General features: G+C 49.1%; 2 protein-coding genes across 2 annotated transcripts; one reads left to right on the top strand and one right to left on the bottom strand.

Moving 5' to 3' along the window:
• Window positions 1-234: 234 nt before the first annotated feature.
• Window positions 235-2,092, top strand: SLC51A (solute carrier family 51 subunit alpha). The gene is made up of 7 exons (XM_036388991.2): window positions 235-412; window positions 529-602; window positions 677-835; window positions 967-1,078; window positions 1,180-1,326; window positions 1,522-1,627; window positions 1,745-2,092. Exons 1-7 carry the CDS (start codon window positions 266-268, stop codon window positions 1,879-1,881), a joined length of 882 nt encoding a protein of 293 aa, XP_036244884.2. The 5' UTR covers window positions 235-265; the 3' UTR covers window positions 1,882-2,092.
• Window positions 2,093-3,142: 1,050 nt separating this feature from the next.
• PCYT1A (phosphate cytidylyltransferase 1A, choline) lies at window positions 3,143-23,292 on the bottom strand. Its single transcript, XM_036388752.2, has 9 exons — window positions 23,208-23,292; window positions 16,417-16,557; window positions 13,564-13,663; window positions 11,306-11,422; window positions 9,205-9,356; window positions 8,330-8,408; window positions 7,489-7,631; window positions 6,265-6,453; window positions 3,143-5,679 (listed from the first exon to the last, which is right to left on the bottom strand). Exons 2-9 carry the CDS (start codon window positions 16,531-16,533, stop codon window positions 5,473-5,475), a joined length of 1,104 nt encoding a protein of 367 aa, XP_036244645.1. The 5' UTR covers window positions 16,534-16,557; window positions 23,208-23,292; the 3' UTR covers window positions 3,143-5,472.
• Window positions 23,293-23,744: the final 452 nt, after the last annotated feature.

Raw genomic sequence — 23,744 nt, 5'->3', positions numbered from 1 at the left:
TGCTGCCAGGGTCTTAGCCTCCCATCCCATAGTCCTGCCTGTAGGGATGGGGACAGCCCAGGAAGGGCCAGCACTGGGGCAGGTGTCACGGGGAACAGTGGTGCAGAAGAGCCAGCTCTGGCACAGACAGGCATGTCCAGGGCGTGGCACAGAGCTTCCACCACAGGGCAGTGGTGGGTCGAGGGGCAGCTCCCTGTAGTAGTGGCCCCAGGAGGGACCAGACAGGATGAAGACAGCTTCTCACCCCTCCCCAGCAGAGCTGGACATGGCCCAACTCATCATCCTGGGCCTCTGCACCATCATGACACTGCTGTCGGTTGTGATCTACGTGGAAGAGGTTTCGTACCTCTTCCGCAAGATCCGCTGCCCTATCAAGATGAAGACCCTCTGCTGGAGCAGCTCAGCTCCTACGGTGAGCTGGGCTCCGGGGGTGCTCGGGGGCATCGCCCTGGGGGGCCAGGGCCACTCAAGGGGTGGCAGCCCACAGGAGGGGGGAGTGCCAGTGTGCCAAGCTCACGTGTCCCCCAGGTTGTGTCAGTGATCAGCTGCTTTGGCCTGTGGTTCCCGCGCTCCATGATGGTGGTGGAGATGGCTACCACGGCGTGAGTATCACCCACCCTGGGACAGGGCACCACTGAGCCCACAGGGCTTGACCTCCCTTCCTCCTCCTCCCCAGGTACTTCGCTGTCTGCTTCTACCTGCTGATGATGGTCATGGTGGAGGGCTTTGGGGGGAAGGAAGCACTGCTCAGCACCCTGAAGGATGTGCCCATGGTGGTCAGCACTGGGCCCTGCTGCTGCTGCTGCCCGTGCCTGCCCAAAATCACCATGAGCAGGTGAGGGGGAGCTGGGATAAACCTCTGCCCCTGGAGGGCTTTCACCCCGTGCTGCTGCTGGGCTGGAAGACAATTCCCTGGGCAGGGACTTGAGGACTTCAGAGTGCTACTGGTTTCTCTCCCCATGCCAGGAAAAAGCTTAAATTGATGATCCTGGGGACTTTCCAGTACGCCTTCTTCAAGGCAGTCGCTGTCTTCCTGGGGCTGATCCTGGCCACCGATGGGAATTACAACCCTGCTGATGTGAGTGCCAGAGCACAGGGATGGGCAGGTTGATGACCTAGACAGGAAGCCTCTGCCTGAACTTTGTCAGCCCAGTAATGTTTTCTGTATGTCCCCCTCAGATTTCAGGGGAGAGTGTGGCCCTCTGGATCAACACCTTGGTTGGTGCCTCTGCCCTCTTTGGGCTGTGGGGCCTGGGCATCCTCTTCCGGCAGGCCCGGCTGCACCTGGCTGAGCAGAACATGCAGGCCAAGTTCACCTGTTTCCAGGTGAGCCCCTGTCCTGCCCAGCTCCTCCTAGGTGAGGGGGTTCTGCAGCACTGCGGGCTGAGGCAGCATGAGGGGAGCTGGTGGGGCAGGAGCCACTGCTGGGTGAGAGCCCCGCTGGCTGCAGGACAGGGGGAAGGTGAAGGCTGAGAGCTGGGCAGTGGCACAGCCCTCACAGCAGGGTGTTGGTGGTCGCAGATCCTGCTCCTCCTGACGGCGCTCCAGCCTGCCATCTTCAGCATCCTGGCCAACAATGGCAGCATTGCCTGCTCGCCGCCCTTCTCCTCCAAGGCCAGGTCGCAGCGTAAGTAGGGAGATGAGAGAGCAGCACACCCAGCCAGGCCCCTCCATCACATGGATGGCATGGGGGGTTGTGCATGGTGGCTGAGGGCAGCTTCAAATGACCCGTCTCCTGTTCCAGAGATGAACGTGCAGCTGCTGATCCCGCAGACCTTCATCCTGGCGGTGCTGACACGGATGTATTACCGCAAGCAGGACGACAAACCAGGCTACCAGCCCGTCAGCTTCGCACCCACAGGCACCGACGCCAAGGCGTGAGCAGGAGGGACAAACTGGGGTGCCAGAGGCAGAGTGGGGTGAGGGGCTGGTCTACCCTGCACAACCTTCTCCTCCTCCCCTGGCCCTGGGGAGCTGCTGGCAGCAGGAGAGGCAGGAGGGGAAAGAGCTTCTTGGGACAGAATGAAAGGTTTGAAACTTAAAAGCCATAAACCAGGGGGGTCCATGGAGCCACCTCCAGCCCAGGGGCTCTTGTCTAGCACTGAGTAAAGATAAATTTTTACACGAGTCTTGCGTTGGTGACTGGCTTCATATTATCTCTGCCTAGGCTGGGTGGGAGATGACTCCATACAGAGGGAGAAGGATGGAGCCCAGACTAACACAGCCATGGCATGGGACTGTCACAGGATGCCCAACATCCAGCTGTGACACTGAGCTCTGGGTGCTGCTGGCTGGGGTCCCACAGCCAAAGTGAGCCCAGGCCAGTGGTGATTTCTCCTGAGATATCAGGATGGGTCTGACCTGTCTCTGGGCCTGTTCTCCATGGGACTGGCTGCTCCTGAAAGCACACAGGGAGCATCCACACCAGTTAGGTGCCAGGCAAAGGAAGAAGCCTTGAAGCACCTTCATAACACTGGGAATTAGTCAATGCTGCCTTAACCAGTCTCAGTTCAGTACCAGTATCTGCTCTAGACACAGGGATGGACATCAGGAGCAATAACAATTTGCAGAAACCACTGGGTAATCTTTTGACTCCAAGTGTTCATTACAGATGCCAGAAGCACAACTCAGACCATGGTTTCAAATGAGCAGATCACATGTTAAAAACAGTAGCAGCATTCTCCAATGCTCTTGCTTCTACCACCATCCCTGGTCCTTCTCAATTCTGTCCTGTTGTTGTTTGCCATCAGAAAATCCTTTTCAGGGGCTCGCACCCCAGATCTACAGAGAAGCGAAATGGGGCTGTTTCACAAGAGTAGATGCCTCTAGAGTTGGCAGCATCAAACTCCACAGGGATCTTCACTGCATGCTAGTAAACTTTTGTTTTTCCACTGCACCTTTTACTTCATGTCTCTTCTGGATGCTTCTTTTGAAGAGCAGGGGATGGCTTAGAGTTGTACAGAACAGCCCAAGCAGCAGCACTGGGTGTATCTGTGGGAATGAAATGACCCTGGGGAACTTGGCTCATGTTTTACTGAAAGATCAAGCTCTTACCTATTCCTGATAAAATATGACAGCGCTGGAGAAGACTGGTCCAGCAATCCAGGAGAAAACAAAACAAAGGAAAAATAAAGGGCTAGACTGGGATTTCAGTGTCCAATTTAATTTCAGTGCAAGGAGGAAGCAGAGATTATTGGTTACAAGAAACGGCTCTGTTATTCCAAGCTACATGTAAAACCATGGCTGGCTTCTTACCAAGCACCCCAGAATTTGCAAAGAGACCAAGCTTGCTAAGGTCTCTGCACAACAAGCCACAATCCAGAACATTATGGATACCCAAACTTACAGAACACTGTTGCATAACTTGTGTTTAAAACAGTAGTAAGGCTCTAAAGCAGCCTGGCCTTTGTGATCTGGCTCAGGGAAGCAACCGCAACACCCATACTGAGGGAAAGGTGAGGAAAGGAAGATGAGGGAAGAGACAATGTGAGTGATACAAAGGAAGTGTTCTACCACTCATAAACCAGAGGATTAACAACTGGCTTCTAGCACGTGACTGTTATTTGCTCCTTACAGTTTAAAATCCACGGCAGCCAGCCATGCTCCCACAGCTGTGCACATCCCTGCTGAAAGAGGTCCAAGTGGCAGATTAGTGATCCCCAAAATACCCTTTCCCATACTGGTTCTGGCTTCAAGAGAAGCACACAACCTCTGTCAAGCACTTTGGGCAGTGTGACAAAAGACCATCAAGACAGAAGCTGGAAAGAAGCTGCAGCCTGTTCCTACCCCAGGGCCACCAGGTGCTCTGGAAGCATCACAGTGTGCAGAGCTTGTGGCAGCACTTGACGAGTTTCTTCCTTGCACGTGCTCTCCCCAAGCCTCATATCCTGCTCTGGAGACCTCCCAGCAGCACTGCTGACAGGGCTCTGAGCCCTCCTCTGTTCCCAGCACCACAGGATACAGGCAACTCAGCTCAGCAGCTCCACCCAGAGACAGTGGGTATCAGAGGCAAACCCTGGCAGAAAAGCTCCACAGCTACATGACAGCAAGGCTAGTTTCTCCAGTGCTAGCTGCAGGACAGGGTGCTGGATCTGCTCTGCTCAGCCATGAGGAGGGCAAGTCCCCTTGGGGAGCCACAGGCCACAAAGCTTAGTGTGCATCACAGACACAACAGCAGGCACAACTTGGACCATGGACTCACACAAGCATTGTATTTAAATAACCTTAAAAAGCTGCAGCACTCTCTGATGCTCCTTCCATCCTGCCTCATGGAGCAGAGTGAGCAGGCATGGATTTGTGCATGTACTGCACAAGCCAGGTAACTGTCACACAGAACTGGGGCCCTTCATCTGTCCAGCTGCACACACTGACAGCAGCAGCAGCAAACTGGCTGCTTTGCCCTTAGAGCAGCGACTTCATGGCACCAGTGTGAAGGACTCCTCCAGCCCCTACAGCACAGCAACTGAAACACAGACAAACACACACAGAGCATGGTGCTGAGGGACCGTTTGGACAGACACTAAAATGTGTAACACACCACAGACTGGAACAAGGAACTTCTCAAAAGACTACACACATTCATTTCCTATCTGGGCTCTCACACCCAAGGAAATGTACAACAGCAAATGCCCTGAAGCAAAGATTCATTCTCTTCTCTCCAACAGCAACTGAGGGCTCAATTTTAGCTCAGGATTTAGCAGTCTTGTTAAGATTAGCTGGAAAGGCCTTTCCCCTGCAGCCCCTCTACAGTTTGGAGCTGTGAATGCTGTGCACTTTACGAGGTGTGCCACTCTACAGTGCTGCAAGTCCTCCCCAGGTGTAACTCCTGCGTGCCAAGCTGGTACCCCTGCCCAGCACGTCCTCACTGCAACACACTGGGAAGCTCAGTTAAGAGGCATGTGAGCACTACAGCGTCTGCTGGAGAGATTCCTATCAGCTCCAGCCCAGCAGGGATGTCTCTATTTCCTAGAAGCCTCATTACACCACTGCTTTGTGCATGCTCTCGAGGTCATGCTGGTTGAGGAACTGAGGGGTCTTTCGTTTGGCAGTGGCACAGATACTGCCTGGGGGTGGGGGGGATAAGACAGAGGAGCTGAAGGAAAGAAGAGACAGATGGGTCTTCCCACTCTCTCTCTTGCTTGGAGGTTTAACAAGGGAAAAGAAACCAAACAAAGCCACGCTTGAGTGCTATTCCTTGCCCTTTTAACAAATATTTTCTTAAAATATAAAAACCATCTTCACCCTGGAAACCGCTAGAACGTAAACAATAAAAAGGGGATTTGGGGAGAAGGGAGAGGAGGTTTGAATGTGCTTCCAGGCAGCAGCCCTTGCTATGAGCAACGGGTGCCTCCAAGGCCCTGTGCTCAGCCATCAGCCCTGTTCCTATGGCTCTCTTGCTCGTTTAGAGTTCCCCAGTGGGTCTGGACTTAGGATTCAGCGATTAGCGGCCCGCAGCAAATCCTGGCAGGTAGGTTAATCCTCTTCATCCTCACTGATGTCATAGGTGACTGCAGACTCGTTCCTGGAGCGGTTGGCAGGGGAAGAAGGAGGTGTCTTGGTGGAAAAGGGCCAGCGGAAGGAGGGAGATGGGGAGCGGTCGTGTGTGGGGCTGCTGCTGGGGCTCTGCTTTGGGCTGATGGCCTGCAGCATCCGGCCCTTGCCCTCCTTCAGCATGTGTTTCTGGAGAGGGAAGCAGGAGGACTGTTAGCATGGGTTACACACTCATGGACATGGACACTACTTACAGCCTGTGCAGCATTTTGAGTCATGCCCCTTCAGAACTTCATGCTATTTAAGAGCAGAAAAAGCCCCAGCATCACTCTGGGCTTTGGAAACTGCACACAGTGTAACCACCAATCGTTTTCAAGCACTTCTAACATGAAATACCTGTGGTATTCACCCAACAGTGCAGGAAAGCCTGGCATAAACAACTAGCTTCAGACTCGTCTTAGGCCAATGACAAAGTGGCCACCATCCTCTTGGCAGCTCAGTGGTCAGCAGGGCACAAACTGGAGTTTACAGGCCAGCTTGTGGAACAGGGGAATATTTTCACTCTACAATGTAACTGGCATTATCTCGTTGGCAATGGTGAGTACTCCCTGAAAACAGGCTGCCCAAGCCTGGGACAACTTGTCTGGAGACTGGCAGAACACTGAGCACTGCAACAAAAGCCAAACCTTTCCTCTGCAGACTCTGTAGAAGCCCCACGATGTCTGTTAATGTCTCCAAAATTCCCTTTCCCCTTTTCCCATAGCAGCTCCTTACCAGTGCACCTTCTGGGCCAAACATCTCCAGGAAATTGCCGATGAACTCCCGGGACTTCTCTTCCCACTTCTGAATGAGATCAATACTCTTCTCTTCCACTTTCTGGACAAATTCCTTTGATTTCTCCTCTACATCCTTCACTCTCTTTTTCACCTTATCCACACGTTCCTGGAGGTGGTATTTTTTCTCCTGCACAGAGAGTGGTGGATCAGAATACAGCTCACCAGATTTGAGTGGAGGCCATCTCTGCTCTGTGTTACTACACTGAACTGCTGCTTGAGACTTGGCATCTCCATTAGTCTGGTGACACTCCTCCTTCACTTCTATGACACTTCTTTCCTAGACTACATGGCAGACACAGTGGGGCTGTGACACCCTCTGTGGCAGGCACTGGCACAGTACACAAAGCAAGACTAAAGCCAGAGATAAGCACTATCTAATAGGAGTGCATTGAAGAGGGAAATATTTATACAGCACACAGATTAGATTCGAGTGACTTGCTGTAGGTCTCTGCATATCACAACAGCACCAGTCTTTCTGCTGGGTGTTTTTAAACAGAGGCAGAGTTATGTGCCAAAGAGAGGCCAGGCAGCCATTACCTCTCCTGTTTCATTGCTGTTCACAGGCACAGTATCTGAGTGATAAAAAAAAATGTTTACGACTTTACTTCCAACTTCAAAAATGTCTTCTGCCACGTACTCTTTCAGAGGGCTAGAGCTGCACAGCAGAGGATCAGGGCATATCCTTCTGTCCTACCCAAGCACTGCTGCTCCTGCAGCTCCAGGAAGAGAACAGTACAGTGGGAACAGCATCAGATTTTATCCTAACAAATGACTCTACCCTAAGGAGGTGGCTAGGGGAAGAGGAGAGAGATGAGACAGCAGCTCCTGTCAAGAACAACTCACTCTTCATTCAAGAAAAACGTACATTTTGCCACACGCCCTCTCTCCAGCTCTTTCAATAGGTAAGACTTCATCAAGACATCTCTGACAAGACAGCAGCATTAGCAACCCCCCAGTTCCTCTGAGTGGGTCCCTGAGGTGATTTCAGGGGTGGAAGTCTAATTTTTACTCCAAGGGACACTGGTTTGGTGCCAACGCTTAGCTCTGCAGACAGGCCTTTCACTGGCACATGGCAGGACTGTGCTATCACTAGACAAGACTCCCTTCACACTCAGCAAGGTTCTGGCTCCTGTAGCGTGGGGTGAGACCCACTTCAACTCACGTTTATGAAGCTGACATTGAGCTCCTTGGCCGTGTAGCCCCGCTGCAGGTTCCGCCGGGCATAGACGTCGTAGTCCCGCACGATGCGCGTGATGATGTCAGATGTGGAGATGCCCTCGGTCCTCTGGGTTGGTGCAAACATGCCTAAAGTTGGGGAAAAGCACCCAGGACAGCTTGAGCAAGACACAGGGCAAAAAGCTGCTGCCACCTCTGTCAGGAAACAACTTCTCTAGTCAAGATTTGCTAACTGCTCTCACATCTTTGTCTTTAAATGTACAATACCAGAGCCATCCTTTCTGGGATGCCTGAGTAAGATCAAAATATGTCAAAACCCTGTCAAAATACCAGGAATTCTAATGAAAAGGTTTTCACTTTAGCTGGTTTAAATACTGACTGCATACAGAATAGTGTGGGGACAAGGACAGGACAAGATTTCAACAGATGGAAATGTAACACTCTGATGGCTGAGTTTGGATAGATATAAAAAAGCAGCATCCCCAGTGAATTTAACAGCAAACAGCTAGAGGTGTCCCTCTGCTAAGTTCACAAGACTCTTCATTTGGCACATGGCAAATCTCTAAGCCAAACTGTAATATGTTTTCAAGAGGTTGCTGTTAATTCAATCAAAATAACTAGACTGAAATTAGGAATTAATACTGGGCCATGCTTGGGCTGGGACACAGAACAGTCCTAGTGTTATGAAGCAGGGCCCAGAGCTGCTTCTTCCTGCCACCACAGGCTCCTGGGCAGATCAGAGTGGCATAATCTCGTATTATAGAGGTACAAGAGAAACTACAGAGGATTTTTGATAAGAAGCCCTGGAGGATTTGAGGGGGACCCACCTGCTTCTTTTATATGCTTATAGACATCATCACTGCCAGCAGAAGAGTAGGGGATGTCATCATGTGCAACAAAGTCGATCTGAAAATTAAAAATCAAGTCAATGTTTTATCTGGAACGTGCAGATCTCCTGCTGCTGTTGAAAGATGGTAACTTTCGGCTCAACACCTCCACTCAGGGGTATGAGAGAGAACAGCAGGACGTTTCCTCTGTTACAACACAACACAGAGCAGTCCCAAGTGCTCAGTGGCAATTGCCTGTGAATTGTAAGCACACGACAGAGAGGAAAGAAAAGGCTGGGAATAGGGACACAGCTGCTTTAAGCTCCACAGAGAAATGGCTTGTTAACGACAACAACGGTAAACTAAGCAAGCTTCCCTGGAGACTCCTTCACCTCCCAAAGCTGTTCAACAGATGTTTAGAGATTCCTTTCACTTTATCTCACCAGCTGATAAAAGGCTTTCAAGACAGCTTGTCTGGTCTCCTGTGGCAAGGAGGCTGATGTATATCTAAGCTGCTCCTGCTGTAAGCAGGGAATTGGACCAGACACCACCCAGAAATCACTTCAAACGCATGTATTCCTCTCTCTACTGCATTTCACACCTATCTGTAACCAGCACCAACCTCTCCTGAAATAGCGAGAACCTTTTTCCTTATGTCACAATCTCTGCATTATTTTAACATTACATACCAGCTCAGCAAATGCTTCTACACTCCCAAGAAACCCACTCAATTCCCATAACCCAGTTCATTCTATCTTTAAGGAGCTTCAACAGAAATAGTTTGCTCAAGCAGAGGTCACCCCCAAAGATGAATTCTTGCTATAAACAGAGAGAGGCTAATCGAAATTCCAAAGAGATCAGATGTCACAGATTACCCTGTGCTCTGCCAGGAACTCGGGTGTGAGGGTCCAGGGTGCATTTCTCACCACCTCGTCCACATAGCGACAGTGCTGCACAGCATCGTAGCGCTCGTTTTCATTCATTACCGTGAAACCCTTGAAGTTGTGGGTCAGCTCATCGCTGCAGACTGCAGAAACAGGCAGAGAACACAGTCTGAGGCACTTACCCCAATGATTTACAGTAAAAGGACCTTGCCCACACTGTGCTGAACCTGACTATGCCAGCAGCTGACAGAGGCTGGTGTTTCAAACCCAGCTCTTCCAGCCACAAAACACCAGGAACAGGAAGCACTGCAGGGCACTAAACTCCTGAGCAATTCTGGGCAGGCTGCTTGGACAATTTCTGCCCAAGCTGGGGACCCACACACCCCAAGCCTTTAAAGTCTCCAAAGCTTTCAACACTTATCAAGAAAACCAGCTAACATAGAAGACCACTCTCTATAAGAAATGGCACCTGGGGGGCCTGCTGCTCAGAAATCTATGTTTAAAGCAATGGATGTCTCAGGCTTGAAATCTGAAAAAACTTATTGCCTGAACTTTTGATTTCATAAAATGCCATACCACAGTCTAGTTCTTGGAAAGTTTATGTTAAAACAAAGGGGGAGTTCACAGGAAATCAAGCTTAATTATTATGTTCTATGAGAAAGTAAATTAACAACTCTTCATAATCTGCAATGTAAGATACTGAGGAAGGAGTTCTATTTGATTATCAGACTCAAAAGTAAACAAGGCATTACCAGTCTCACTGGTATTGGATTTATTTATACGTTCTAGACAAACAGATGATAAAGACTGGGGGAGACTGTTCCCTGCTTGGAGCTCATGTTCTCCTGGGATGTGGCCTCTTGTCTCAGTCCTGGTGCAAGTTCATTGCCCTTCTCCTCACCAGTCTCCCAGAGGCACAGAACAGTCAGTTACACTCTTTGCTACTTTAACATGTCAATAGTTTGACCTGAAGTTATTTTCCTGTTTGTTGTAGTGTTTATGTAAATGGGGATGTCTTTCAGCCTTTAAGATTTCTAAGCTCAGGGCAGTTTGTAGGTTGGAGCAACTGTTTCAGCTCTCCTCCCTCCCTTCCCCTTCCAGACACTACTGTAGCACACAAGAAGTGCAGGCACACCACTATTAGAATGCTCTCAGCAATGACTGGAACTGTGATAAGGAAACAAACACTCAAGAATGTTATAATCATTCTATGGCAGGGTCAGAATTTCATTTTGCTTCACAAAGACAATGGGAGTTGAGAAAACTCGTTAAAGGTATTTTCAGTTCCCATACTTCAGCATCATTATGCAGCCTGACCAGGGGTCAGCTCCTGACAGACAACATGCACAGCCTGATGTGTCCTCAGTGTGGGTGGAGGGACGAGCAGAGGCACTGCCTGGGCAGAGGCCCATGCACTGTGGCAGCCAGAAAAGGGGTCTCTTTTTTCCTGTTACATGCTTGAAGGAGCCTGGCTGAAACACCTCTGCTAGATCCCTTCAGGCACTCAGCAGGATATTCCTGGTACCATCTAAAGACTTATGACCCGACAGACAAAATGGGAACTTCTGTTTTGAAAAGGAAGGCCTAACTGATTTCCAGGTGTCCAGGCACATGCCCAAGAAACCACTGTGGTCTCCATGCTCCCACTGGGATCTGTTTGACACTCAGCAGTCTCCAGCAGGAAACTGGAGCTGGGGAGTGACTTGCAGGGCAATAGAGGTGAACAAAGCAGCCATGGGAGGGACTCATACTTTAGCTGTCTCATTTATGAGTCAAAAGTAGATGCTCAACTATACCTAATATATTTTGATACTGAGATGTGCAACTCACCTGTACCTGTCACAGAATAGAGAGGTCAAATTAAAACAATACAATCAAAAATCTTTTCCTTAAGTACTCATTTAGTGCAGGATATCTTTCTGCAGATATATCCAGCCCTCAAAGTTTTGCAATAAGACTCTAGCAACATTTGGGACAAGTGTCTGCAGTGAGAGTCACTAAGGCCACAAAGACAAAACCCCAGTATGCACAACCAGAGACAGAGCTAAACTGTACTCCTGCAACAGCCAAAGTCAACAAGGTCACTCCTTACCTCCAACAATGAGGTATGTGTTTGGGAAGAGGTTCTTTGCTTGCATCAAGGCCCGGGCATGTCCAGAGTGGAACAAGTCAAATATTCCATCAGCATAAACTCTGACAGGGCGATCCACTGTGCCAAAGGAACAGAGACACAGCTGTGAATATGCCTTCCTGGAGAAGCAGCTGCTGCTCATACTCACATTTGAGGACCTTCTGAAAGTCATGGAGGTGTTACAGAATGCAGAACCATAATCAGGACAGAACTGTGAAGATAAATGCCTGGCTCTCTGCCTTCCCGTGTGGAAACAAATGCATCTGAGCACAGAGCTGAAATACAGCCACATGTAAAGGCAGGCTGAAAACCTACCATATATCACCCAAACAAGGTGAAGGAGAGACCAAGGGAAAAGCAAACCATGAACATTTCCCTTCTATGGAAATCCAAACGCAGAATTAACTTTTTGCACAACAGTGAGATACCAGAGGGGAACTGGCTCAAATCAGGTGCCTGCTAGGATGGCATCTCAGGACCGTTTACAGCATCCCTCTCTGCAGTCTGCTGCCACAGTCTGGTTGAGGGACCTGCAGCATCAGCTTCCCCAGGAACATGCAGTGTATGGCTTTATTCAAAAACACAGCTGAACTGCTCAAAGAAAAGCAGACACAATTCTGCTGAATCACTGGCATTATCAGCTAAACCCATAGATGATGATGATGATGATAATAATAATAATAATAATAATAATAATGATGATGATGATGATGATGATGATGATGATGAATGAAACTTCCCTCAGACCACCTCTGCCAGGGGAAATTGTAGGTCAGTTCTTTGAGGGCATCACAGAGGTAAAGTGAGATAGTCTAGCACTGCCATGTAATAGTGGGAGGTTTCTGATCTTGGGATCACACAGGACCACAGTCCTCTTGCTGCTGATAATCAAAGGCCAAAGTCTTTGTCTGTGACACACTTGGGAACAGCCTGCTGCTCTCTTGGCTCAGTTCAGACAGACAGACTCAGAGGAGTGGTGAGCACAGGCACAGCAAAGCTGCAGTGGAGAGAGGGCAGAGAGAAGACCCAACAGGAAGCTGAGACCCCATAGGTCTGGGCAGAGCCCTGGAGATACCCAGAGACAGAGACTGGGAGGCAGCAAGAAGAGGAGTTGATGCAAAGGTCAGGGTTGTTAAGTTCAAGCTAAGCAGAGGAGTCAGTTTGAGGACAGCCTCTTACAATAATTTTAGTGGTTCCAAGACCTCAATCTGAAGATTCCAGAAGGCTCTGAAGAGCCAAGGAGATCTGTGACTGCAAAAGCTTTCTGTATGCCAGAAGAGGACTGGTCCCAGCAGACCTTTATGAATATTCATTCACATTCTGGAAAGTGGCTGGGACATCCTTATCTTTCCTCTGTACCTGCAGCAGCTACAGTTCCTGAGCACAGACACAAACAGCAACAAGGAAGTGTGCACTGTGTTTTAGTCTCAGCAGGCAGGAGAGCCACCACTGCTGAATCAGAGACCTTTGTGCAGACTCTGGAGATTTTCAGCTGGGAAATTAATGCAGACTGTGAAATACACTGGATTTTCAGAAACTCTGACAGGAAACCACAGCCAGGTCTCAGTCAGAGCTGGTTCATCTCTCAGCAGTTGGGTAGATAGAAGTGCAGCATTTTTACTGCCTCTGTAGCCACAACAGAGAGCCCAGGTAAGACAGCACTGTCTGCACACTGTTTGGCAGGAGAGGGCCTTCAGGAGTCAGCTGTGCCTCTGCGTCCTCTGTGGACTTGCAAAGAGAACAGTGTTTCTCCCAGCCTGGTTTAGAGAATAAAAGGACACATTCTTATTGAGGGGCTGGCCTGTGGTGTTTAATGACACTGACTTTAATTCAAATCCAGGCTAGAATGGGACATTCTGGACAAGGATATAAATTGGTTTTACTTGCCAGTTTCAAGTTTCAGAAAATATGACTTTTAAAAAATACGACTTTTAAAGTGCTTAACTTAAGCTATCTCAGACAAAGTAGTACAGAAAGTGTAGAGTTCTATGGCTGTCAGTGGCTCAGCTAGAGTTTAAAACAAATATCTGTATCTCCTCACACATACAAACTTGAATTTCAGGTGTACTGACAGGCCAAATTTCCCATGGAAACACTTATCTAATCACCAAAGCACTCACTTTGTCATTGGCTGTAAACCTGGTCAAACACACAAGGTTGCTTTGGTCTCAGAGATATCCCATTTATACAATCTCCTTCCAGTCTGTGTTCTTACTTACAAGGGGTCCCTCTCATGGCTTCTTCATAGGTCACTCTGACGTATGGCTTGCTGTAGTCGATCTCCACCTCATCTGAGAACGGAGCTGGCTCCCGCAGTCCCTAAACAGCCAGGAGAGTTTCACTGAGAGAGTGCAAAAGTGAGGGCAGTTTGTAGTGGCAGCACTGCCATCAGAGTGTCCCAGTCACCAGGTGACTCACTGCCTCTGCATAATTCAGACACGTGTACTGAAAGAATAATTAGTGTAAAACCTCAAAACAGCCTTGCAGGCTGATTAGCCTGAGTTTAGAGAAGAAGAGAGACAGAAAAGTAGAGTTTAGTAAACAGTATTTCTACTGGAGCAAGAAAATCAGAGGGTCAGAGCTGCAGCTGGTAAACTCAGATTTCTGACAAACAGCAGCTCACAGCAGCACAAGCCAAGCTTCAAACGTTACTGTCACAGCTCCAGCTGTGCCCACTCTGGCAAGACCATCACTCTGCTGTGCCTGAGTGTTTGTGCTGTGATGTACAAACTGTAACAGCTCCTTGATTTGAGTATATGAACAAGCAGAAGAGCAATACCAATGCAGCACTAACTCTGAGAGCATGTGTGTGTTGTCACCCTTTCTGAGCCATAGAAGTGAGAGACTGATCTTGATCTGTGTCAGAATAACTCCAACTGCTGCAAGAAAACCCCTCCAGCCTGCTAGCTTGACAACAGCAGTACATTTAACCAACAGCTGAAGTGCAGCCATCATTTCTGGTCTGCTCTGAATAGAAATGAAACATCTGCCCTTCCCATTACAAAACAAACAGCTGAATTTCCTTCTAGCTGGAAGGTGTAGGGCTGCAATGGACATCTTGTTCCAGAGTCAGAACACTAGGAAACAAGCTTGCAAATCATTACAATAATACCTTCAAGCTGCAAAGGCTAATCTGCAGTTTCCTCTCTGGCTTCCTGTCCCACTGCAGAATCCTGGCAGAGTCCAGCAGCACTGCAACCAGAAAAACTGCTGCTATTCTGGCCAGTGTCAATCCTTATTAGAGTGCTTATAGTGAAATGCACAGGAAAATAACCACTGACCACGACAGTCAAACAAGCTGCTACGGCTGAACATCTCCTTTAAGTTACCAAGGGCTCCACATTTCACACAGCACCTCCTCTACCAGGATCCTTACTGTCAGATAAGGCCTGCAGGTCTCTCCTCTCTCACTGCCATTAAGTCTATGACTTCCCTATAAAACCAGATTCTTGGCAGTTTAGTTGAAGTAAGGAATAAAAACACAAAAAAAGCCCTATCAAAATTATCAGAGGAACACAGAGACATGTCCTCAAAAGGTCCTGCCAGAATCTTGCCCTTCCCCTGCAGGGCCAGTGAGGGTCAAAACCCAACCTGATGTGCACAATACAACAGGCTTATGTGTCAGCAGGTTTGTTACCACCATCTGCTGCTGAGCCCTGCTGCTTCAGGGGAACATTCTGCCAACAGCTGCTTAGTTGGGAGTGGAAAAGGCTTCAAGGTAATCTCACAGTTAGGCAACACTATTACTCTTGCTATAATAAATAAAACTTTTGCAAAAAGAAGAAAAAAATAAATCTTTCACCAGCAGAACTAACTGTATTGGCCCTGTGGCTAAAAAACAGGGAGGAAGCTTAGAAAGTGGCTGGATATTACTTGTCTTGTGCTGTTTGCCAATGTTTTATTTTTAACACAGGACAGATAGCAACTTGAAGAGCAAGTGACTCCCACAGAATAATAAATAACCTGCACATTTCTCTTTCCTTACTGAAATACATGAGATCTTTAAGAGGGACAGGGTGGGTTTTGGCAACAGTGAAGGACATAAATGTTCTGTGGGATAAGTCACACAACAGCTCAAGCCTCCATTCCTAGTGCCTGCCTCCCCAGTTCTCACTGCTGGTGCTGCTCTTACTTCATCACCACTGTCAATGCCCTGTGACAGGGCTGAAGCCCTCCTGAAGAGCAAAATGTTGTCATCGAGGAGGAAGATTGCAACACATCACCACATTTTGCCAAGGACCATGACCCTGGTATGATGTGGCAGGGATGGTAGCTGGTTTTTGACAGAGATAAGAAAAGAACAACTAGAGCACATGTGATGCACAGGACAGCTCCAGGAAGAGGGCAGAGAAGAACTATAAAAAGCCAATTGTCACAATCTTGTGGCAAGGACAAGTTAAAGACAGCCCTTGTCAGTAGCATTAACTGGATCATTCATACCCCCTTCAGAAAAGATCCCGCTGGCTTTAGCTAGTTAAAGCCATCCCAAGGATGACCTAGAAAAGAAATCCTTTTGGTTGTTTGTGGTGGTTCTTTTTCTGGGCACTCCCAAAGTACCAGCAACACAAATGTGGTCCCTCTCCAGACCAAGAAAATCAAATGAACAGTGATCTCCCCCATGTGTCAGAGCATGGATTCAACAGATCACTTCTGCAGGTGCTTACAGGCTTCAGACCCTCCTGCAGCTGTTATGTACTTCTCCTGCGTATTTCTCCCTCCCAGTGGGTCACTTAAAATCCACCTGTGAGAAATGCCTGCTTCTCTATGGCTATCTAAAGGCATGCCTCTTTGGCTCAGCTTAAGTGACAAGCTGGACACACCACAAAAGCAGCTTAGCAATGCTTGCCTCAGACCTAATTTAAGCCCATGTTGTAAGTATGTTATTAGTATGAACAAAGGAAGATTCCAAACTGGATTTGCAAGAAGGAGAGCTACTATCATTTGCTTCTTATCCCCTGCCCCCTGCCTTGTTTTCTCTGTCCACAGATAAACCACCACCTCTACCTTCCTGCTGTTACAGCTCAGTGTCCTCATCTCACAGACTCCCAAAATTCTTATCTCTGCTTACTTACAAGTGAGCGTCGGGACATTTTTGGAGGGATTCCATCCAGCTCTGTTGCCCCATTAGGGCCTGATCCATCTTTTCTTCTCTTTCGGGAATTCAGCCTGGACGAGGTCGGCGGCTCCATCTTGCCAAGCACGTCCAGAAAGAACTGGAACAAAATGAAGGAGAGGGAAAAAAGAAAAAAAAGAAAAGAGATATTTCTCAGTTCTTCCAAAACAGAGTCAGTCAACAGCAAGTACAGTGCACAGAAGGTCAGTGCAAAGACACAGCCACCTCACAAGGGGCTTAGCCAGTTGTATTTGGCATCAGCTGCCAAAGGCTTGACAAACAGTGCCTGGTGGGAATACTGAATCATTTAATGCAACTCAGAGCTGTTCTGCAGAGAGAAGCGTGCAGCAGTCAGCTGGCTGGAGAGACACTGAAACAAGAGTTACAATGCAAATTATAAATCATTACTATGAGGTTAATAATGCTATTTTCGCATGTAAAAGTCAACCTAAGGATTATGGCATGCCCAGTTCACATTCAGCCCTCGTCCAGCTCTCATTTGGATTCTTTACCCTTTACACCCCCAAGGGCAGCTGGTGGGTGTGCAGTGTACAGTCCTTCTTCCTTCTCTTCCCTGTACAGTCCTGAAGAGAGGAAGGAAGGTCTATGCAGAAGGATAAAGGCAAGGGAAGGGCTCGTAACTTAAATGACTTTAAACAGGCTGGCTGTTTGCTTTGCTGTTTGTGTAAGACCAAGCTGCAGCTCCCCAGTGGGGACAGCCCACCTTGGGACAGCTGCCACCGTGTTCCCCTCTTGTCCTTTGTCCCCACCGCAGTGGTGACTCAGCAGATGGTGAAGCAGCTGCTGACACCACACTAGGCCACACTTCTGGCACTTTATGTACTAGCTTGCAATTAGTGGTGGTTGAGCTGAGCTGCTTCTCTGATGAACAGACAGACATACCACCAATTTGGGACAGAAATGGTGACAGTTATAAAGAAGCAAGTTATCTGTGCTTTGGGCTGGAGTCACTGTACCTTTGCAGAAGGGCCTGGAGTATTAGTAACTCCTACTTCACACAGCTGAATCAAAAATAGGGATTTATAGGAAGGCATAGCAGTGAATATTCCCTTTCCAGCTGCTGCAGGAGTTAGAAATGGGTGCCAGACTTGCAAAAACTAAAAAACAGCATTATCTCTCTTGTTGGCTTGAAGTGTGCACCTCTCCAGTGCAGCACGTGGCACTTCTGGCCTGGAGAGCATCGTGACCCCCTCCACCCAGCAACGACCCTTAACGATCCTAAGGTGCGTGCTCCAACTCCCTAATAATGAGAGTGGTGTGGAATTAGAAAGGTCTCCCCACCCACATGCAGTGGGTGTGCTGGAATGTTAGGTGGGGCAAGTGCAAGGTGTGACAAAGAGCAGATGCCCCTCTGAATACCACCATCCTTTCCAGCAGTAGAGGGGCTCTGCTGAGTGTTCTGTTGGGATGAGCTACGTGAGGAGCTGTAACTGCCCTCAAAGGGCCACTGGCAAAGCTCTGCTGTTCGGCAGCCAAGAAGGGTGTGTTTTGTGAAAGAGCTGCTAAATAGCAGATTTAGTGATCGGACTTACTCAAGCACACATGACTCAAGGTTAAGGAATGCTCCAAAGTAACAAGTCAAATGCAGTTTGACGAGATGCAAATATCTCTCCCTCCCCACTGAGCATCAGCATGATGATACCTTATGGGCAGTTTGAGGGTCAGACACAGCTGAACTGGTTTGGGGCTACATACATATAAGTATCCCTGGCTGCTCTGCTAGACCTACCACAATGTACTAAAACAGGGAAAGAGAATCTTAGGTCAGTGGGGAGCCAAAAAAGTATTGTGGAGGAGATAAAAGTGACAGTGAGGAGCAGTCACAAGGACATTCCAGAACTGTGTGAGCCATCCAGCACTCACTGTGAGTCAAGCTTGCCGTTTCCCCCATTCCAGTAATTAAATTACTATTTCCTGAGAACAAACATATGGGAGAGTGCAAACATAACCTCAGGCAACAAAGTTTGGAACCCTCAGGTCCAGGTTTTCAAATATTTAAGCAAGCATTTGACTTTCAGGTGAGATCCGTGCTATAAATGCAGCAGCTTCCAGAGTGCCTCTGTGAAAACACAGGGTATGACACGAGTCATTCTTGCATTTTGCAAAGTGTCATCTTGCAAGCACACTCTGCGTCAGTCATTACCACCCTGGTCCTAACAGAAACCATGAAGTTCAAAAAAAGCAGCAAATGTCTGTCTCTGGTTCAAGTAACTCCAGAATTCATGGAAACACTGGTGGGAAACAGCAACCGATTTTCTTGTTATGTGGTTAAAATAATTTCACTGTGCTTCAAGCCACCTGTTGGTCTCTGACCACTTTCTTTCCTTCCCTTAGGAGAGAATTAAAAGGTCTGTTAATGTGCTGAATGCAGACATTCTGAACCACTGCCCAGCAAAACATCAAAAGCAGAGGCTTTGGTGCTGAAGCACTGACACGGCAGCCCCACACACAACCAGGTGAAGGTCTTCCCCCATCAGAGCAACCACACTTCACTGCTCACAAGTACAGTCTCTGCTCAATTATCAGCAGCCCCTTGCTGCTGGGTGCAGATCTCATGGCCAGGCAAAGAACTGCAGCTTACAGTACAGGGCAGCACTGTCCCAGCTCAGGAGAAAACTCCAACAGCTTCTTCCAGCTCCTCCCACACCCAACCATCTACCCCCTAACTTTTCCACTTCTCAGGGTATACATAGTCAGTTAAATGATGGCAAAAAACAGCTTAAGTGAATGGATTCCAACTTGACAGATTCTATTATTCGCTGTGCATTAAATCAGCAGCAGTGGTGAGACAGCATCAGCCACGCAGCAGCAGCTGTACCCAATGTACCAAGTGAGAAACCAGCTTCAAGGGTGGGATAAATATGCTCTGTCTGCTCTGATCTGACAGGTGAGATGTTGCTGAAGTAGCCTCTGCAGTGTCCAGACACCTCATGAGTGACACAGCTCTGTTAATTACTCAAATTAACACAGAAATGAAACAATAATTTTACCACTATTCAGAACTTTAAAACCTCTGTCCTGTTGATGGTGCATTTCTGGGAAGTCCTCCCATCACCAGGCTTGGCTTCACAAAAAACAAGGAATACACCACACCTTACTGCAATAAACCTACTAATCTTAGAATGCTTCATTTTGACCTAAGTGACTAAAATAGCATCCCAAACAATTATTTATCAACAGTGGGATCCAGCATCTGTAGCTGAGTTTAACACATGAGGACATGGCTTTGCTTCTCCAAATGCATAAAACACTGCCTGTTCTAAAATTAATTACATTTGCAGCAGATGGGGAAGAGGAAAGAGAAGATAATTCTCAAAGCTCATTCTGAACACTCCAAGATAGAAACCAAGCATAACCAGAAGAAAGAGCCTTGCTGTAAAATATTAATATTGTTCTATTTTAAGGTGTCACCCTCCTGCATTATTGAGTTCATGGCTGAATATGAGATACTGCTCCAAAGGAGCAAAGCCGGAAGTGCCCCGTTCGGAAAAGCCACGGGCATATCACAATCCCTGCACTGCTTTATAAAACACTCAGGGCTTTCTTCTTAAATATTTCTTTGGTGTATCCTGTATCAAAGAAGAGCCTTGCATCACCTGCCAGCTAACTCATCGAGAGAGAGACCCCTGCACAGGCTCTGCAAGGAGCAGTTGACTGCCGGATGGGGAAAGAGTTGCTTTTCCTGTCAGGGAATCACTGATCCCACTGAAACACAGCCACTTCTGGGAGAGGTAAGAGGACAAGCATTGATTACTAGAGAGGAAAACAAAATATAGGCAGGGAAGGAATTTAAAACTTCTACCTTGGTGTCAGTTAACTACACCATCGTCAGAGCTGGAATTTAACCACAACACCAAAGCTGACACCTCTGGCACGTGGAAGAGGTGAGAATAGACCCAGCAAATCTTCCTGCTTAGCCAAAGCTTTACCTCACTGTCTGCATCTTTATGGACAGTGCTGCCATTTTTCAGTCTTGGTGGTGTCAGAGAACTCCAGCATCACACTACACTGGAGAAGCAGGTCAGTTCTTTCTACACCCTAAGCACACTGATGGCATGAGGACCTGGCCCATCTGCCTTTTTTTTTAATGTCCTGAAAAACTTCTTGGAGAATATTAACTGCAAACCTACATCAGTAGCAGGATTTCTTCTGCCACTTCTGCTGCTTTTCACTTGCAGATTTACCTGTGAAGCAAAATAAATGCTGCTACTTAAACTGAAAAGGAGCTTGCTGCAACAACTCAGTAAATGCTCCAGCCCAAGGCTGCTGCAATTCCCACCAGGGATCCAAAGCACAAGACTGGCAGCTGGACCAGGGAGGCCCTGGGACACCCACAGCTCCCTGGGTGGCCCCGCCTGCTCCAAGGCTGTCCTATCGTCCCTCTGAACCTGGGAGGCGTTGGCACAGTCAGATGTGACTGTCATGTGCTGCTTTGCCTACAAGATCATTGCACTTTACAGGAACGAGATATTTCTCTTCTGCTGACTCATCTGCAGGCAACACTACTAAACTTTGCACTCTGCCAGCTGTCTGCAGAGAATTGCCTTGACACACGGACAGCATGTAAGCAAGAGCCTCCGGGAAAAGGCAGAAGTCCTGTCACTTCAGATAGGTCCTTTGCCAGGCTATAAAGTACCAAAGCAACTCCACATTCCTTGACCATAGAGTGAAGAGAATCCTTTTCCCTGTTCTCCCTCATGTGCAACACCCAGTCTCCAATTAACCTTACTGGTTGGTGTGTATCCCCATGGAGATCTGTGGAGACACAGAGACCTGGGAGAGGTTAATGACAGAAGACTCATCATGGATCTTTCTTCTGCCAGCGCTTAAAAAAGTTGCCCAATCTCCAAGGCAACTTCATGCCCAGCCCAGGCCTGCCAGGCCCAGCTCTGTCCCATTCTCCAGACTCAGAGCACCTGCCTGGGAACAGAGTGCTGCTGGCTATGACCCAGCCTGCTCACCTCCAGACACTGCAACGCTCCCCACAGTCAGCATCTGCTCTACCTGCATGGTCAGTCCTTGAGCCCCTTAAAAAGGTTACTGCAGGATCTGGCACAGTCCTGTCCACTTGTAAAACACAGGCTGCTTCAGCTACTTTGGATCAAGATCAACAAAAGCAGCTGTCCCACAGTGTGTTAAAAGCCACAGGAACATATAAAAGGGATTCCTGTCCAGCCAGTGCCACACATCAGTCCAACAGCATCCTCACCTTTGCTATACCTGCTAAAACAACCCCCCAGGCCTTGCATCCCCTACTGGTCCAGGCAGGCTGATATTGTCTCAAGCAAAAGCTCTGGTACCCATGTCCTGCAATTGAGGGAAAGATGCTGCTTCTCTCCAACAAAGTCCCAAATGGCTGAAGATAACTCTGCCTAACCACAACTGAAAACAGTTCTGTGCAATCACCTAGATAGTGTTGCTAAGTAATACACAAAAAAAAGAGAAAATGCTGTCAGGACCTCTGTGAATTCACAGACCTTCTGGGTATACCATAACCTCCAGGCACTGAGTGTCTCGACATGCGACAGCCCCTGCTGGGTGAGTGAAGCAGCAGAAACAGGGCTTACTTATTACAGAATACCACAAAAAATACTGTCAGGGACAATAAAGTGTGAGAATAGGTGGCTATTCTGATCCGACTTCTGCAGTGTTTTGTTTCTAGGGATTAGCAACAGAGCTTCTTGAGACTGGAGGTGTAAACCTCCTTTAGCAGGTTTACACACCAATACCAATTCCTTACTGCAACAGTTATTGTTTGTGGCTCTTGGTACAGTGATTTCAAGAGTGTTATAACCCAGACTTCACAGCGAAAAACTTCGAAATCAGTAATTTTGATAATTGTGTATATACAGCAAACTTGTTTGGTAAATAATGCGTGGGTATTTGTCATCTGAATTTCAAAACCAAATACAGTGGCTGTCCTCAGAGCCTGGGGTCCTGCAGATGGAAACCCAGCATTACTTGTTTCTGACAACTCAACCTTTGCCAGGGTCCTGCCAGCATCACAGGGTGGGGACCGAGAGAAGGCCCCCTGCAGCATTCTGCACCTCCCTCCACAGCGAGTGAGGACTACAGAGGAGCATCACAGCTCTCGGAATTCCTGAGGACTTTAAGTCCCATTACAAAACCATTAATCAGTGCAGCCAGGACTCTGGTGGACACAAAAAGAGGGTTAGAGAGGATGTGTGCCTACGCAGCAGCTGGGTCACACCTTGCTCCGCTGCAGCCAGGGCCACCTCGTCACTGTCCTCCCTAGGCCCTGACTGTGTCCCCTGGCTGGGGGGATGTCCCCCGGAGCCCCCGCGCTCCAGGCGCTGAGGGTGCACTACAGAAGTTTCCCACTGATCCGCCTCTATCTTCTCTCGGCTGCCAGTCCTGCCATCCCGGAGGATCACGCCCGAGCCCCGGCCTCTGCCCAAGACCCCACAAAGGGGACGCAGCGCATCACGACCAGCCCAGCCGACACTGCCCTCTCGCCCAAAGCCACGTCCCGACCGGCCAGCACTGCCCGGAGCCCCCTGCCCGTGCCCTGGGCACCACGCCGGGAGAGGGGCCCGGGCGGGACCCCTGAGCGGCTCCGCAGGGGGAGCGAGCGATGCCCTCATGTGCCGCCGGTCTAACCGCACTCCACAGCCTCCGCTCCGGTGACAGGCTCCGCTCCGCTCCCCGTGCCCTGCACCGCCAGCCCCCTCGGTGACAGCCCCCCGCTCCCGCCGGACGCCCCCGTACCAGCGCCGCCGCCGCCGCTCCGCAGCCCAGCACGGTGAGTCCGGCCCCGCCGCCGCTCCCGGCCCCTCCCCGCTCCCGCCGACGCCAGCGGGGCGCGGGCGGAGCCGCTGCGTGTCCGCCCGGAACCACGGGAAGGGACCGGCCCGTCGTGGGGAAGGCGCGTCCCGGGAATCCGCGCCTGGAACCTCCGTTCCGGCTCGCGACGGTCCTGCCCCGCGGCTCTGCGCGTCACAGAATATCCCGAGCTGGAAGAGACCCACGAGGATCATCGAGTTCAACTCCTGGCCCTACACAGCACCATCCCCAAGAGTCACACCAGCAGCCTGAGAGCCTTATCCAAACGCTTCTTGAGCTCTGCCAGGCTTGGTGCCATAACCACTTCCCTGGGGAGGCTGGTCAGTGCCCAAACACCCTCTGTGGAAAGAACCTTTTCCTGATACCCAACCTAAACCCCCAGGACACAGCTTTAAGCCATTTCCTTGGGTCCTGTCACTGGTCACCCCAGAGAAGAGATCAGTGTCTGCCCCTCTGCTTCTG

This window comes from Molothrus ater, chromosome 10 (genome assembly GCF_012460135.2).
Source record: "Molothrus ater isolate BHLD 08-10-18 breed brown headed cowbird chromosome 10, BPBGC_Mater_1.1, whole genome shotgun sequence".
In the NCBI taxonomy this organism is placed as follows: Eukaryota; Metazoa; Chordata; class Aves; order Passeriformes; family Icteridae; genus Molothrus; species Molothrus ater.
Note: the sequence above shows the minus strand (reverse complement) of the source record. Positions and strands in the feature narration are given on the sequence as shown.

Bases quoted from the DNA above. Each gene is read 5' to 3' on its own strand.
- SLC51A (XM_036388991.2), top strand. From the start codon at position 266: ATGGCCCAACTCATCATCCTGGGCCTCTGCACCATCATGACACTGCTG. The intron at 413-528 runs GTGAGCTGGGCT...CGTGTCCCCCAG, and splicing joins GGAGCAGCTCAGCTCCTACG to GTTGTGTCAGTGATCAGCTG. The intron at 603-676 runs GTGAGTATCACC...CCTCCTCCCCAG, and splicing joins GTGGAGATGGCTACCACGGC to GTACTTCGCTGTCTGCTTCT.
- PCYT1A (XM_036388752.2), bottom strand. From the start codon at position 16,533: ATGGAGCCGCCGACCTCGTCCAGGCTGAATTCCCGAAAGAGAAGAAAA. The intron at 13,664-16,416 runs GTAAGTAAGCAG...CTGGCTGTTTAG, and splicing joins AAATGTCCCGACGCTCACTT to GGACTGCGGGAGCCAGCTCC. The intron at 11,423-13,563 runs GTAAGTAAGAAC...CCTTTGGCACAG, and splicing joins AGCCATGAGAGGGACCCCTT to TGGATCGCCCTGTCAGAGTT.